General features: G+C 31.0%; 3 protein-coding genes across 5 annotated transcripts; 2 read left to right on the forward strand and 1 right to left on the reverse strand.

Annotated features, from left to right (window-relative positions):
- Window positions 1-6,423: 6,423 nt before the first annotated feature.
- LOC123680916 (GATA zinc finger domain-containing protein 14-like) lies at window positions 6,424-10,193 on the forward strand. Of its 3 annotated transcripts, none has more exons than XM_045619040.1 (5): window positions 6,651-7,849; window positions 8,443-8,573; window positions 8,626-8,661; window positions 9,780-9,909; window positions 9,968-10,193. In XM_045619040.1, the coding sequence occupies exons 1-5, from the start codon at window positions 6,979-6,981 to the stop codon at window positions 10,030-10,032; spliced, it is 1,233 nt and encodes a 410-aa protein (XP_045474996.1). In that variant the 5' UTR covers window positions 6,651-6,978; the 3' UTR covers window positions 10,033-10,193. The 3 variants fall into 3 exon arrangements, 2 of the variants coding, with proteins under 2 accessions (XP_045474996.1, XP_045475002.1); XM_045619046.1 differs by having other exon boundaries at window positions 6,651-7,780; XR_006747576.1 differs by lacking the exon at window positions 9,968-10,193 and having other exon boundaries at window positions 6,424-7,849; window positions 8,626-8,766.
- A 1,072-nt stretch (window positions 10,194-11,265) lies between these two features.
- LOC123678660 (eukaryotic translation elongation factor 1 epsilon-1) lies at window positions 11,266-12,772 on the forward strand. Its single transcript, XM_045615799.1, has 4 exons — window positions 11,266-11,483; window positions 11,550-11,744; window positions 11,793-11,888; window positions 12,594-12,772. The coding sequence occupies exons 1-4, from the start codon at window positions 11,397-11,399 to the stop codon at window positions 12,744-12,746; spliced, it is 531 nt and encodes a 176-aa protein (XP_045471755.1). The 5' UTR covers window positions 11,266-11,396; the 3' UTR covers window positions 12,747-12,772.
- On the reverse strand, window positions 12,763-14,929 carry LOC123678643 (elongation factor Tu-like). The gene is made up of 5 exons (XM_045615778.1): window positions 14,482-14,929; window positions 14,128-14,381; window positions 13,603-13,974; window positions 13,319-13,547; window positions 12,763-13,053 (listed from the first exon to the last, which is right to left on the reverse strand). The coding sequence occupies exons 1-5, from the start codon at window positions 14,849-14,851 to the stop codon at window positions 12,857-12,859; spliced, it is 1,422 nt and encodes a 473-aa protein (XP_045471734.1). The 5' UTR covers window positions 14,852-14,929; the 3' UTR covers window positions 12,763-12,856.
- Between the last annotated feature and the right edge of the window lie 312 nt (window positions 14,930-15,241).

Below are 15,241 nucleotides of genomic sequence, written 5' to 3' on the forward strand. Positions count from 1 at the left end.
CCATTGTTAACAATACAAAACGTTATCTTGGATTATCATCAATATTCTGAAGTAATTCAGACGTGAAGAGTCATTAATATGATAATATTATATAATATATGATAATATTATACATATATTATTAATATCTACTATTAAAGGCATTGTTCTTTGAAGTTGTTAAATTTGGTCAATTATAAAGTGTGTCTCAGCTACCTACTTATAATTTTTAAAGTTCAATTTTTCGAAAATGGTTACAAATCGCCTTAGCCATCTACAATTTAAATATATTCATGAATTATATTCATTTCATTCTCGAAAAAATAAAGATAGTGCTCCTTTCAAAAGAAAGCGAAAGTTATATCCAAAATGTTCTGTATGGAAAAATATTTATCGAACGTCATAATTTCAAGGCATGAGAAAGGATAAGAAATATTACAAATCTGTCTATAAAACTTCCTTAAAGAGATTTTCTTTGTGAATCTATTATTATTATATTTAGAAAATAACTTTCGCTTTCTTTTGAAAGGAACACTCCGTGCATTTTTGCGAGTGTGATGTAGAATGAGATTCAGAATAGGATTCATAAACATTTTTTGACTGTAGATCGCTAAGCCGATTTGTAACAATTTTCGAATAACTTATGCCTTGTTTCTTGTTGTAATTTATATTCTCTGGAATTGAAGAACCTAGCATAAATATTCCTTTTTTCTGAAATCCTAGAATGCCTACTTCCTCGAGGCAAATTCAGACCACAAAATACGGTAATCCAGTATTATAATCCTTCCCTATGCAACGAATTTTGCCGGGATTTTCTGGCTAGGTCGTCAAAATTTATCTCTACTGGTTTTTCATAATGGTACACTTAGGATGGTAGGTAAATTTATCCTTCGAACCATCTCACATCAAGACCATATATTTGTTGAATATATTTTTAGATACATACAGGGTGTCCCGTAAAGACCACGTCAAACCGGGGGAGAATGTAGATCAAAGGATAACCCATCTGCTATGACAAAATTCCCATTATAAAAGTCTTACCGTTTTCGAGATATTTTTTTTTGCCTCTTTCAATAGTTTTGTCCTTACGGTTGGTACAATTTTACATCTTTTCGGTTGATTTTTTCAGTGAAATATTGCTGAAGAATGATTTTAGCGTTTACATTAAAAACATCTTCCGAAAATTTTAAAGGGAGGCTATAAGAAATATTTTTATTGGAAATTTTGGTAGTGGATTATTTTGTTTATGAAGTTTAGCCCATCGTAATATTTTCGCACGTAAAAAATTGCCATTGTTCACTAAGTAATGCAACATCGAAGATTTCTTAACAGAATTGACAAACTTGATTTTGTTAGAAACGTACCCATTTGGATAAAAACAGCCATATCTTTTTTCTTTGAGCAACAAATGACTTGTGTGATACCTTTTTGAAAACACTATAAAATAGACAATTTATTGGTGTAATGTGCAGCAGTAGCTCGGTTAATTTTTTTTCCACTACGATGGGCTAAACTTCATGAACAAAATAATCCACTACCAAAATTTCTAATAAAAATATTTCTCATAGCCCCCCTTCAAAATGTTCGGAGGATGTTTTTAATGTAAACGTTAAAATCATTCTTCAGCAATATTTTACTGAAAAAATTAACGAAAAAGATGTAAAATTGTACCAACCGTAAGGACAAAACTATTGAAAGGGGCAAAAATTCATTATTTTCAACAAAAAAAAATATCTCGAAAACGGTAAGACTTTTATAATGGGAATTTTGTCATAGCAGGTGGGTTATCCTTCGATCTACATTCTCCCTAGGTTTGACGTGGTCTTTACGGGATACCCTGTATAGGATGTTCCTAAATTGGAGGTACAAACGAAAATGACAGTTTCTTTGAATCATTTCAGGATAAACGAGGATAAATTTGTTTTCTAGCTTCACTCCTGGGGCATAAACGTACCTCGGGAAAAATCTTGCATTTAATTCCCGAGGTGTATAATCTATACTATTTCACAACTCATTCTATAAATGAAAACAATATTACTTTCAATCTTTTCCAAGGTGACTTCCAGGAATATCGGTTTCAAAACTCCATAAATCAAAAATTTACGAACCTAACCTATAGTTACCTATTTTAAAACAATACTATGAAATTAGAAATCCTTGAGTGAAAATTTCATTTCAGTTTACTTTTGAGATCGAAAACTTGTTCACGAATGAAATGAAATAATTTCAAAATTATACAGAATGTTTCATGACTAACTGTATAGGTGCATACTTCGAGTAAGAATTCTATTTGGATAGTCTAAATCAGTCTTGAAAATTATTCTTTAGTTTATTCGTTCACGAAATACAGGGTTGAAATTAAATTAAATTAAAAAAAATCGAATTATGGAAATTAAAAAATTCGATATATCAGAAACTGTTTGCCATATTATGTGTATTGAAATTTTTTGTATACAGGTGTTCCCAAATTAGACGTGAACCTTGAAGGAGGTGTTAGTGTCGCTCATTTACTGTCGATTGAGCCATATTTATTGATAACCGAAAATCAACAGTTTCAGAGATCTTGTGTTTCTTTAAAAATTTCTCACCTTACTTCATTTTCTGTCAATTTTTTCTTCGTTGACCAAATTTGAATTGAATTTTGGCAAAGCAAAAACTATGCTGTATTAGATGTTGATAATAAGAATTAATTTGATTTGAAAGTTGGTATATTAAGAAAAGAATAGTAAATTTCTCATATAAATTTGCCTGCAACTTTAGAATTCCACAATTTATGTATGATAAAATTATTTAAAAAGGCATGAATATACAAAATACAAAGTTCCAGGTGGTATCTACGAATTTGGATATTCTCGATAACGTTTTGACGTCCTTCAATTCCGTAAATATTTTTGTGGAATTTTTCATTTCTAAATCACAAAAAAAAATCCAGAAAATTTTTTAGTTTGGTTTATTATAGGCAATCATGCATTAGATCGAGATTTGCCAATATTCAAGGACGAATCATTTTCACATAATCAATTAATCAAAACATGTAGAGGAGGTATCTTACCCGAATGAGATTAATATCATGATGTGGTACAATTTTGAATAATTCAAAAGCAACCATAATCTTCATAAAAATTCCCAACATAAACCGATTGAGATATTCGATTTTAAACCAGATAACTACTTACCTACCTACTTCAACCCATCTTCCATTTCCGGCGTATCTACCTACTATCTGAGAAGTTGAAGGTTTTTACTACACTTATCGGCAGTATCAAAAACTTTCTTGGAAATTTGATACTTGAATGAAAAAATGAGGAAAGTCAGGAGCACTCATCGATTCATGCACCAATTGCACCTTCGCATCCTTGGAGACCACATAATTATATTGATGTGGTCTCAAGAGCGCAATTCTCACATAAAAAAACAGCGCTCAAAAACATTAGTACAATTACTTCAAGTCAATGTTTCATTTTTTTTTTCATTATCCATGTTAATATTGAAGTCCAGTGAAACATAACTTATTCACACTTATTAAAGTGTGAACAAGTTATCGATTTTAATGAATACTAATAAATAAAATAAATATTGCTTTATTGATGTTCGAAAATTTACATGTATTTCATATAACAGAAAACTTGGCCAATATTAGGCACAGTAACTCAATATTATGCTCTCCTACCTACATGAACATTAAAAACATCAAAAAATCATTAAAATAAATCATCAATACATAGGGGATCGAGCAAAAAAAAATTAGGTGAAGCAATGAGAGCTTAGCAATTATAGAAAACGGAAAAAGTTTCTTACAGATGGATGGATTAATAAGTAGGAATTTGTTCAATTCTTTGTTGTAAATTTTATAGTTATTGATCTGTAGGGATCTCGTGTGGGTAGGGTGTTGTACCGGGTTTTTCACCATAATTTGAACCCCCCTTTAACTTTGTTACTAAAAGAGGTACAAAAAAATGTCTTTCACAAAAGTTTCACGAAATCGACTAGTGTTTTTTAAAATGATTTCACAAAACGAAATATATACAGAGTGGGCAACATATTGATCACAACTTCATTTTTTCAAATGGAACACCCTAAATATTTTTCTATATTTGACTAGCTCTTTTTTCCCTGATTTCGAATATATAACATATGTTTGGCCGATCTCTCTTATTCTGAGTACCACAGAGTTTCAAATTTTAAGAACCACTTGGCATGCAGTAATCAGTTTTCAAGTGGTAGGCTGCGATAACTCAAAATGCCCTTTTTTGTGTTATCTCGTTGGCAACGATATGACATATAGTCAAATTGCCAACGAGATAACTCAAAAAGGGGCATTTTAAGAACCACCTGGCATGCTCAGTAATCATCAGTTTTCAAGTGGTAGGCTGCGATAACTCAAAATGACCTTTTTTGAGTTATCTCGTTGGCAACGATATGACATATAGTCTAATTGCCAACGAAATTAGTCAAAAAAGTGCATTTTGAGTTATCGCAGCCTACCACTTGAAAACTGATTACTGAGCATGCCAGGTGGTTCTTAAAATTTGAAACTCTGTGGTACTCAGAATAAGAGAGATAGGCCAAACATATGTTATATATTCGAAATAAGGGGAAAAAGAGCTAGTCAAATATAGAAAAATATACAGGGTGTTCCATTTGAAAAAATGAAGTTGCAATCAATATATTGCCCACTCTGTATATATTTCGATTTGTGAAATCATTTTAAAAAACATTAGTCGATTTCGTGAAACTTTTGTAAAAAACATTTTTTGTACCTCTTTTAGTAACAAAGTTGAAGGGGGGGTCAAATTATGGTGAAAAACCCGGTACATTTTCGGCAAATAGTAAAGCAAGAAATACTAATTCGCGTTTCTATTGAAAAGTGGTATATCTACATTTTCTAATTCATTTTCTCTGGTCTTATAATGGTGGGTTAGCGATGGAAATAGATGCTTTATCTGTGGAAAGTATATTAAGCAGCAGTAATATATAATTATTATGATATTTTGAACGATTTGCCATGTCCTTCGAAGAAGTAGAATATTACCTATATTGATTAGCTAGTGCGAAAAAACAAACCTTTGTTCTAGAGTGGAAGTGTAAAAAATGTGGTTTTCGCACTATAATTTTCATACGATTGTGAATAGTACAATAAAAACATAGTATAAGGAAAGGATTCCTTATACTATGATAGTAAACAGTAAAACAGTATTTTTTGTATTTTCTGCGTTTCTATAGCAATGACATTTCGAAGCCCCAATTTCATTGGTCTTTAACTGTGCAAAATCATTGGGCACAGTAAAATTTGAACTGAGAGAAATATTCTTTACAGATTCAGTATATTAATACATGATTTTTGCCCAAAACTTGAGGAATCTATTGTTTTAAATGCAATTAAATGATATTACAAAGGCGATATTTCATAGCAGTCATAGAAAAATTAATAATTGTGGTGTTTAATTTGCGGTTCTCAGTTCCTATACATTCCCAACATAGAACTGAAACACTAATTTTAGACTGATTATTTTATCGTTGACGATTCCTAAGTTCATCAATAAAAATAATAGTCTAAAAAGTAACGTTTCGAAAAAAGTTATCCTTTTCCAATCAATTTATTCCGAACAATTTATTGTACATTCCTCATTCTTAAATTCATTACCAGGTGTCGATGAAACCACAAGGAATATACCTATATATTCAATTTTCTTACCTTCGAAAACAAAATTAACTGAGGGGATATACCCACATTTTTATTATGATGAGTATAGTTAATCTCTTATTGTTGAAGCAGAATTTAATGCTCAGAAAATCAATCAAAACTGTGGTCAAGATGCAAATGAAATATAATTTTTCTTCTGACGATAACTGAATAGCGTAATTAACTGCTATTTATTTGTTTCTGTCCAACTGAATACAGATATTTGTATATACTACATATATTATCACAAATTCATCTCTTTTCCTTTCAATTATTTGCGGTTTTTAAGATAATATTGAATTCACATAAATTCCACATAAAATTTAAATTCACTCAAATGGCTTGCCTAACACTATATTGGTATGACTTTAACAATAAGGAAAATTTTATAGGAATATTTTTCATGCAAATAAATGTAATGCGATAGGTTTGAATGCAAGAAATAGTTGCGACAGTCAAGAACTCAATATAAATGGAATATTTTCATATAAAATTTGTATATTAAGGTAACTGTGTAGGTATCTCTCGGTTCCGAACAACGTGGATTAAAAATAATTAATTTCATTGATTCATTTTTCAATTCGGAGATTGAACTGATGGTCGAAATAAATATGTACTTAAGATAATACAAATAAAAGTGATTGTGAATCCTCACAGACCTCCCTCCCTTGGTTGCGCTATAGTGAAAGGAGTGCATAAAATATAAAAAAAAACCATTAAAAAAATATCGATAAAACTAAAACTTAATCAATCAATTAAAACGCAAAGAGCGCTCCGATATCTTATAATGTGCTAAACTTCTGTTCTTTTGTTCAAGAAACCTGATCAATTTATGCACTTCTTCTTGAGGGGTATGTCATTATACTTTTTAACTATTCCACTCATCAACCCTTCATCTATTCAATTCATGCTTGAAAAAGCTCAATTTGTAAATAACGTTCATTTTGTTGAAAAAAAAACTCATATAGGTACTCATTCATTTCGATCTAGAATGTATTGAAAAAACAAATTAATGAATTCCATGTATAATATATCAAGTAATAAAGAAAAACAAATTTTGTCACTGTGTAGACAATTTTCATTTAACGTAATTACTCATTTCATCATCGACCTTATCATTCAATACTGTTGACATTACACGAAAGTTTTCATACATGACGGATTTTAATGAAAGAAAGAAATATGATGGGGAAACAAATGTTCGAATCTAAAGCTGAAATAATACTTTTCCTATTGAGTTCTGACAAGTATTGTTGTTTTAAAAATTATAAGGCTAGGTATCCCACATTTCCAGTCAAATCATTTCCTATTCCGATATGTCGCTAGTCGAGTTGATATCCATTTTTTTATTATTACTGAATGCACATTTTGCATTGAGTAGTTCGGATAAATTATCAGATGCTCTGAAAAACAATTCGATGACCGAGAATCCAAACAATAATTCATCAATGGATGCTGATAATATTTTACGAAAAGAGGCCAGAAAATTATTGAATGAATGTGGAGTGGAGATAACCAGTGATGAGAACAGTTACTCCGATAGAAAGGAAAACAGTCGCACAAAAAAATCAAAGAACCAAAACGCTAACAAACACAGTAACTTCCAAAATAATTCTGAATCTGATGAATCTAATGAGTCGAGAGAACAAAACTATCATAATGGCCATATAAACAGAAGAAAGCAAAACTTCAATGGAAAATACAAAAAAAATGATAACAGAAATAACCACAATAATAATAATAAACAAAATAATCGTAATTCCAACAATGAAGACAATAACGACGATGAGAATGATAGTAATGATAATGATGGATCAGAAGAAGATTATGATTCAAGTGACAAGAAATATAACAGGGAATATGACAATCATAACAATAGAAGGAATAACCACAGAGGAAATAATAACGAAGATGGAAATGATAACAATAACGACAACAATAATAATAAAAGAAAAAACGAAAACAGTAGTAACCGAAATCGTTTTTTTGGTAGTAGCTCCAACTACAACTATAATGATAATAACAAAAACGATTACAATTCTAATGGAGGTTATGGAAACTATCACTCAAGTGGATACGATAGCAATAGAAATCAAGGCAGCTATGGCAGCAATGATGGTAACGACCCTAATTGCAACACTTATAACAGAAATAATAACTATGGTAGCTATGATTATAATAGTAGAGGTAATAATTTCAACATCTATACATTCACACATGGTCGTAATCTTTAATTTTGTCCTATTCCGGTTCTATGAGCAGTATCTTCTTTCACATAAAGGCGGCCACTCACAAGGATACCATGTTCGAGCGTTCGGATAATTTTACAGTCGGGCAGCTCGGGACACGACCGCACGACTGTAAATCAGAGAATGAACTTGACTGCCCGACTGGAATCTCTTGGACGCCTGGCGTTCAAAGTCTCGAAAAAACGCTTCGTGAGTGGCGGGCTTTAGGTTTAGTGCTATCCTGGTCTAGAAATTCACCTCCTTAATCCGGTTTTGGGACCGGCAGTGGCAGTCACCAGGCTTCTCAGTCGACCTGAGAACAAACCACATGCGGAGTTGAAAAAATTAATATAATGTAACATGACAGACTTCTTTAAAGTTTTAAAATTAGGAGCAGGCATATATTCTCTTCAATACAGTACCTACCTACTTTTCGTCAGAAAATTCCACTATAGATGTAATCATAAAGACTTTTTAAATATCTTTATTCAATTTCTAATTCCAATATATTTACTGTTTTATCGGTTATTTATATGCATATGAATTTTCAAGGTAATGGTTATGACACGAGAGGTTTTGGAGGATATGCAAGAAGCCTCTCATCATACTTCCATAATAATTTCAAAAACAATGACGATATTGGAATTTTAAGATATAAAAGATCAGGCACCAATGAGGAACAGGTTTGAATTATCATCAACTTGTTGTCAATAATACTTAACAATAGTTTTTTAGTGCATTAGTCAATGTGTATTTGGTTATCTACAAATGGTGAGTTGTTTAGCTTTATGAAAGCAAATAAGTTAACTTTTCAAACATTTTCGAAATAAGAGTGAGAAAGATATCCACTCTTGAAACTTTAACAACTAAACTGAAGTAAGTTGAATAGAATATAGTACTTCATCTCCATATACAGTACTTTATCTCCAAACAGATCGTCGATGAAGATACATTTCTTACTTACCCGTAACCTATGCAACCTAACGTTAAATTACCTATCAGGGCCGACGCGAACAATTTTGACTCGGTGATAATTCTCCATTTTTGATTTCTCTTTATTTTTTCGGACATTTTCACCTGCAATAAATTCCTGGAGTCCTTCGACGCCGATGAACAATGCGTAAGTAATATATCTGATTCTCACATTCACAATCGATCACATACGATCGATGAAAGATTACCTATCACACCACAAGATACAAAGGGCGGTAAGGCATGCAAATCTTCTAAAACTAAATGGGATTAAAAACATATGTTCCGCTGAAAACATTTAGCATATATCAGTAACTAGTTTCGAATTCAGAATCGTAGGAATTTTCCATATTATATTGAATGTGCAAACAACTTCCGCGTAATTCGAAGTGTTGTTTTTCGTGAAATACATTCCATCCCTTATTCAATTAGGGTAATAGGCAATGCTGCTTATATTGTTTGGGTTGCCATGATGCCATGTGTTATTTATTGAACAGGTGGCTTAGTAAAGACGGTTTGGAGATTTTTATTGCAGGGAATGTTGATAAATGAAGCAAAACGGACCAACCTCATTTTGTTTTTAAGAATCAAGACTATATTTTTCAGAAATATGAAAGGGAGCCACAAACTGGGCTAAATTGCTCCCCATCAAAAAGAGGTGCCTGAAACAGTCGCTTCACTAATTCATCCCTAACGCCGGCCCGGTTACCTAGGATATGCCACTAAATTTATTCAAAAAGTTTGTTAATCTCTTTTTTTTCGAATGCCCTTAGGTCGGGGAATCTTAAAACTATTGAGAATGGGTACACGCGGGCTTTTCATCAATGACACATGAAACATTTAATTTAGATTATTTGCTTTAGAGAACAAATCTAATACTTCTCAAAGTACATTCAGAGTATTCTTCAAAATTTCAGCTTGACGACGATAGGTTTCCATCTGAAACATTAGTCATCAAATGGCTCCAAGAACGCCTACAAAATGATATGAAAAGGATTAAAACTTTGAGAGAAGCTAGGAAATGTTTCGGCAAACTTTCATTTATGGGTGAATATCTTATATTAAATCATTGTTTTATTTCATTCATGAATTCAATTTTTTTCAGAAACAAAGGATGGTTGTGAATACTCCAAATCACTTTCAAATTGCTTGAATCTAGATTTAGAATGAACGTTATCTTTTGAGCACTCGTCACTATTGCATAGAATTGCAGTGTACTAATAAATATTTTTAATTAGTTGTTTACCAGTCTTCTCAATCATGAAAATAAAAATGCAGAATATTTATATGTATCCCTGAGAATGATGAATAAATGAAAAAATTCTCTGACATATGCTTCCTCTACCTTCGCTCCTTATAGTTTACAGTACCTATGTACTTTTCTTTCGGTCTTTGACCATGATTTGCAAGTGGTTTTGTTGCCTGTTAGTTGTAAATCATCCATGTATAGCAAATGATTAAGTGTAATAGTATTACTATTGCCTTTGATATTGAAACCTCTTTCAGTACCATTCAGTTTAGAAAGGGGGTTCAACGCCAAGCAAAACCATAAGGGACTCAATGAATTTCCATGAAAAATTCCTCTTTTAAATGCAATATGTTCAGTAGTTATGTTCGCCATACAAAGTTCGATTATTCGTTCTCCATTTCACATAGCATACTTCAGAAAGTTTTTTGTAATTGGATCGATCTTGTATCTATATTTCCAAAACCTTGTCAGCCAGCCATGTGGAATTGAGTCGAAGGCCTTCTTATACTTAGTCAAAATAGGTATATCATAAAAAGATTTTTTTTTAGAAGGCTTGGTTGCATATGATTTAATCTATTGTCGGCAATTCTTTCGATCCTAGTGCATTCTTAAACATCCTTTCTGCTATGTTGTCATTATATTATTTGTCTCGAAATGTTTGTAGATACGAGATGCTAAACATGATGTGATGATCTAATACAGGGTGTTTCATTTTATACCGGACAAACCTATATAATCATGTAGATGACACCGGGAGAATCATTTTTCCCTTATGACGTATACCTCGTTTTCGAAGATTCGAAGCATAAGCGAGATACAGGGTGTGCAACGTCATTTCTGACCAATATTCTATTGAGTGTGGTCAGTTATGTATAACCTTTGAAGGTACCATTTTTGGTCAAATCAGAGTATTTTTGAGTGCTCAATTCAGAAAAGGTAAAGAACCTTGAAAAAAAAATCAAAATGGCGGAAAACCTGCAACGTTTTTCATCTTTTTTAACGAATAGTTGGACCATATACCACTAAAATTCCATAAAGAGGGGTCTCTACCGTTTTAGCGATAAGTTCAAAAATTTGTACGCTTTATTTTACGATAGAGACCATTTTAAGAATATAAAGAAAGCATAGGAAAATATGTCTCTCTGGTCGTATACCTAAATTACCTAACCTAATAAAAAAACCATAATAATTATAATTTTGTACATTCCGAACAAACATATACTTCGTTTATCTACGTTTCAAAAATCCAATAATTTATAAATAACTTAAAAAAAATTAATTAAAAATGGTTCAAGCAGCATTATCATGTATTAACCAGGTTGCCTCCTATCTAAAAGTTCAACCAGGAAAAATCAATATTGGTGCAGATTTTGTAAGTACCAATAATTGGTTTTTCATCATATATTAGTATATATAATGAATTGAAACTATATTCTAGATGATAACTCGAACGAAAAAAAATATTATTCAGAGTGGTTTCGTTAACATAATATCAGATCTATTAAAGGAATCAAAAATGAAAAATAATATTGAGAATCAGCTTGAAGAAGTTCAACTTTGGCAATGGCTTGAGTATTGTATTTCATATGCAGTTCACTCGAGCTCCCATCAAAATATTCAACAAGTCCTTAATGTAAGAGAATCGAAATATTTTTTCTTGGAATAATTATTAGCATTACAGGAACTCAATGGACTATTAGAATTAAAAACTTATTTAGTGGCCCATAAATTGACAATTGCAGATGTAGCATTATACTACATTATTTATAATGTGATGGTAAGTTCATAAAAAAAAACTCAATCAGAAGTATATGTTTGACTAACATAAATGAAGAGTATTTAGGTCAGAAAGCAACATAGATCATTCTGAACCGATATAAATATATTTATGTGTATATAAAAAAATTAATGTAACTCAAAATTCTATTTTCATGTGGCTAAATAATAATAAATATCATATCAATCGTCTAATAAATACAAAAAAACAAATTCCTTTTTAAATTAAGTCTTTCATATAGTTTTGAATTATAACTGCTAAAAGTTAGTGTTCGAATTTTGTTTATATGCTAACTCAATTTTATATTTATGCCTGAAAAGACAATAATATATTGAATCCAGGGTTCTTTTTTTCATAGGAATTTCATCAAAATTTTTGTCATAAATATACTCTCATAACATAAATTTTAAATTGTAGGGTGAAATTTGATTTCAGAGTTGTTTCTGAATATATTAATTGCTTAAAGATTTAAACTGTCATTTGATAGGCAACGTTTCGGGCAGTGCCCTTTTTCAAGCCTCTAAACAAGGTAAATAATTAAATCAATAAATTTTAAATTCTGTGATTAGTGACAGAATTTAAACAAGGATTAAAGAGCATCAAATTATAACTAAGCATCAATAACATGATTTCTGAGTAATTATAATAATTTAACCATAAGATAAAATTACTAGATTATGTGTGTTTGATAAAGTATTTTTGCAGCAAAATCTGACACCTGTTGAAAAGGAGACATACTTGAATGTTTCTAGGTGGTTCGACAACATTCAACAAAACAGTGCTATACGACAATCTAATAAGTTTGTGAATTTCTCTTCCAATTATATCACACATAGAGCACCAGCTCGACATGTATGAAATCATATTAAACTCATTTAATAACACAATTAGTTTTATTTTTATGAATCTTCAAACAATTCTTAGCATAAATTTATATACACTTATGAAAAATTTGAATTGAATAATAATTAACCAGACAATTCCAATTTGCCTAGTGTGGTTTTTACATATATGGGTTCTAAAAGCTCAGTTATAATACCAGTAGCAACAGTTACATTGTTTTCTCTAATTGTGAATGGCTGTCCAACAGTCATAACCATTTTCCACTGTAGGGTCAGATATATGGGACCATGTTCTCCAGGCATAAACATTTCAACACCTTTTTCTGGAAATATATATATTTCACTCAGTTAGTATTGTTCTTTCGATTAACATATATGAAAAATAAGTTATCAAAGAACATGCAATGATAAATAAAATTAATGTAGGAAATATGTATTCAGTGATTACTTCCTAATAATGAGAGTAAAACATTTCTGAATAGAATATAAGAAGAAAAGAGTGAAAATTTATTACACAACTATTGCAAGAAAATATAAAAAAACAACTTTAGATAAACAAGTTCTGTAGATATTTGATAAGAAACTCACCTAAATCAAGTCTGCATGTTACATTCCATGTATTACTAAATAATTTTTGACTATATTTACTAACAATTGGCTTGGATCTTCCTCCTTCTTCATGTGTAAGGAAATAAATATTTCCTTTAAATCTATTGGTGAAAACTTGACTTCCTCTAGGGACTAACTCCATTCCCCTAGAGACATCTCTAGATTTTACACCTCTCAATAAAAGTCCAACATGATCCCCAGCTTTTGCCTTGAATTAAACATCAAATTAAATTTCAATGATTATAGTTAGTTTGGACAATTACCTGTAAAATACTATTTTTAAACACTTGTATATCTGAAATAGTTGTTTTTAAATGACTATCAAAACCAAGTAAATCACATTCTTGATTTTTCTTCATAATACCCCTTTTAATTGTTCCCACTACAACAGTTCCTCTACCCTTTATGGTAAATGCACTGTCAATGGGTAGAATGAATGGAGATTTTAAATCCCTTTCTGGATTTGGTATATAATTATCGATAGCATCTAGTAATTGTCTAACAGATTTCTCTCCATATTCATTATCATCACCCTTCAATGCTGCTAGAGCTGATCCAAATATTACTGGACAATCGCTATTGAAACCATATTTATCGAGAAGTTCTCTCATTTCTAATTCTACTAATTCCAAACCCTAAATGGAAGATAAAGACTGCATTAAAACCAAATAACTCATCCAATTTATCATTAGTATAAAAAGTGGGTGAATTTCTTTACACATATTTGGAATAATTAATCTTATACTAAAATTGGAAAAAAGGGACTTAAGTAGTCATAAACTACCTACTTCAGTATCTGATAAATCAGCTTTGTTGATATAAACTATGATTTTTTTTATTCCAACTTGCTTAGCTAAAAGCAGGTGTTCCCTTGTTTGTGGCATTTCACCATCATCTGCCGCCACAACCAAAATAGCTCCATCCATTTGTGAAGCACCAGATATCATATTTTTGATAAAATCTGCATGACCAGGACAGTCAGTATGGGCGTAGTTTCTTTTTTTTGTACTATAGCCAATGTGAGCAGCATTTATGGTTATTCCTATAAATTTCAATTCTTCAAATATGACAAAAATTCAAGAAATAAAAAGGATAAAAACATTATTTTAATTTATACCAAAAATAATTTCAGCTAACTACACCTCTAGCCTTTTCTTCCGGAGCTTTGTCAATTTGATCGTAAGACATAAACTTGGCGAGACCTTCCCTCTGTAATATCTTAGTTATTGCTGCTGTCAACGTCGTTTTTCCATGGTCAACATGACCTATAGTCCCAATATTAATATTAACTTTTTTGTCTGTGCAATACCTCCTGATTACATTGTTATGATTTTCAGAACTGGTAATTTTCCCTTTGTTAGTTTTAAGACTGGTATGGGAATAGTATTTGAATTGAAAATCTGTTGAAAATCTTTTGGAGGGTTCATTGATAGTGCTAAAAAAAAATTGGCTCCACAAGGAGTAACACGTATTACTGTTTTTCAAGAATCTTTTCCTCGTGTGAGCAATCATTGTGAATGATTTAAAATATTAATGCCAAGATTATTTCAACATTTTTTGTTCTAAATTCTAAATATATTAGGTTATATTTGTTGACAATCAGATGAACTTCAAACTTGACAATCTTGACATATTTATTTGGTAATGTTCAATATAGATTTGTCTGAAAATTTTGAATTTTTGAGCTGAATGAGATATCATTAAAAAACATTCTTATAACTACATCCCGTAAGAACTGAAAACATCATCCCAGAAAGCAATTTTCAATTTCTGTGAAATTCATTTTTTTTTATGTCATATCTATTGCAATATTTGTGGAAAAATCCAATATCTATCAAAATTCAGTTTGTCTAATGGATTATTTCATTTCTTCTATCCATATCAATGAATTTTATAGTTGTA

Source organism: Harmonia axyridis, chromosome 1 (assembly GCF_914767665.1).
Source record: "Harmonia axyridis chromosome 1, icHarAxyr1.1, whole genome shotgun sequence".
Lineage (NCBI taxonomy): Eukaryota > Metazoa > Arthropoda > Insecta > Coleoptera > Coccinellidae > Harmonia > Harmonia axyridis.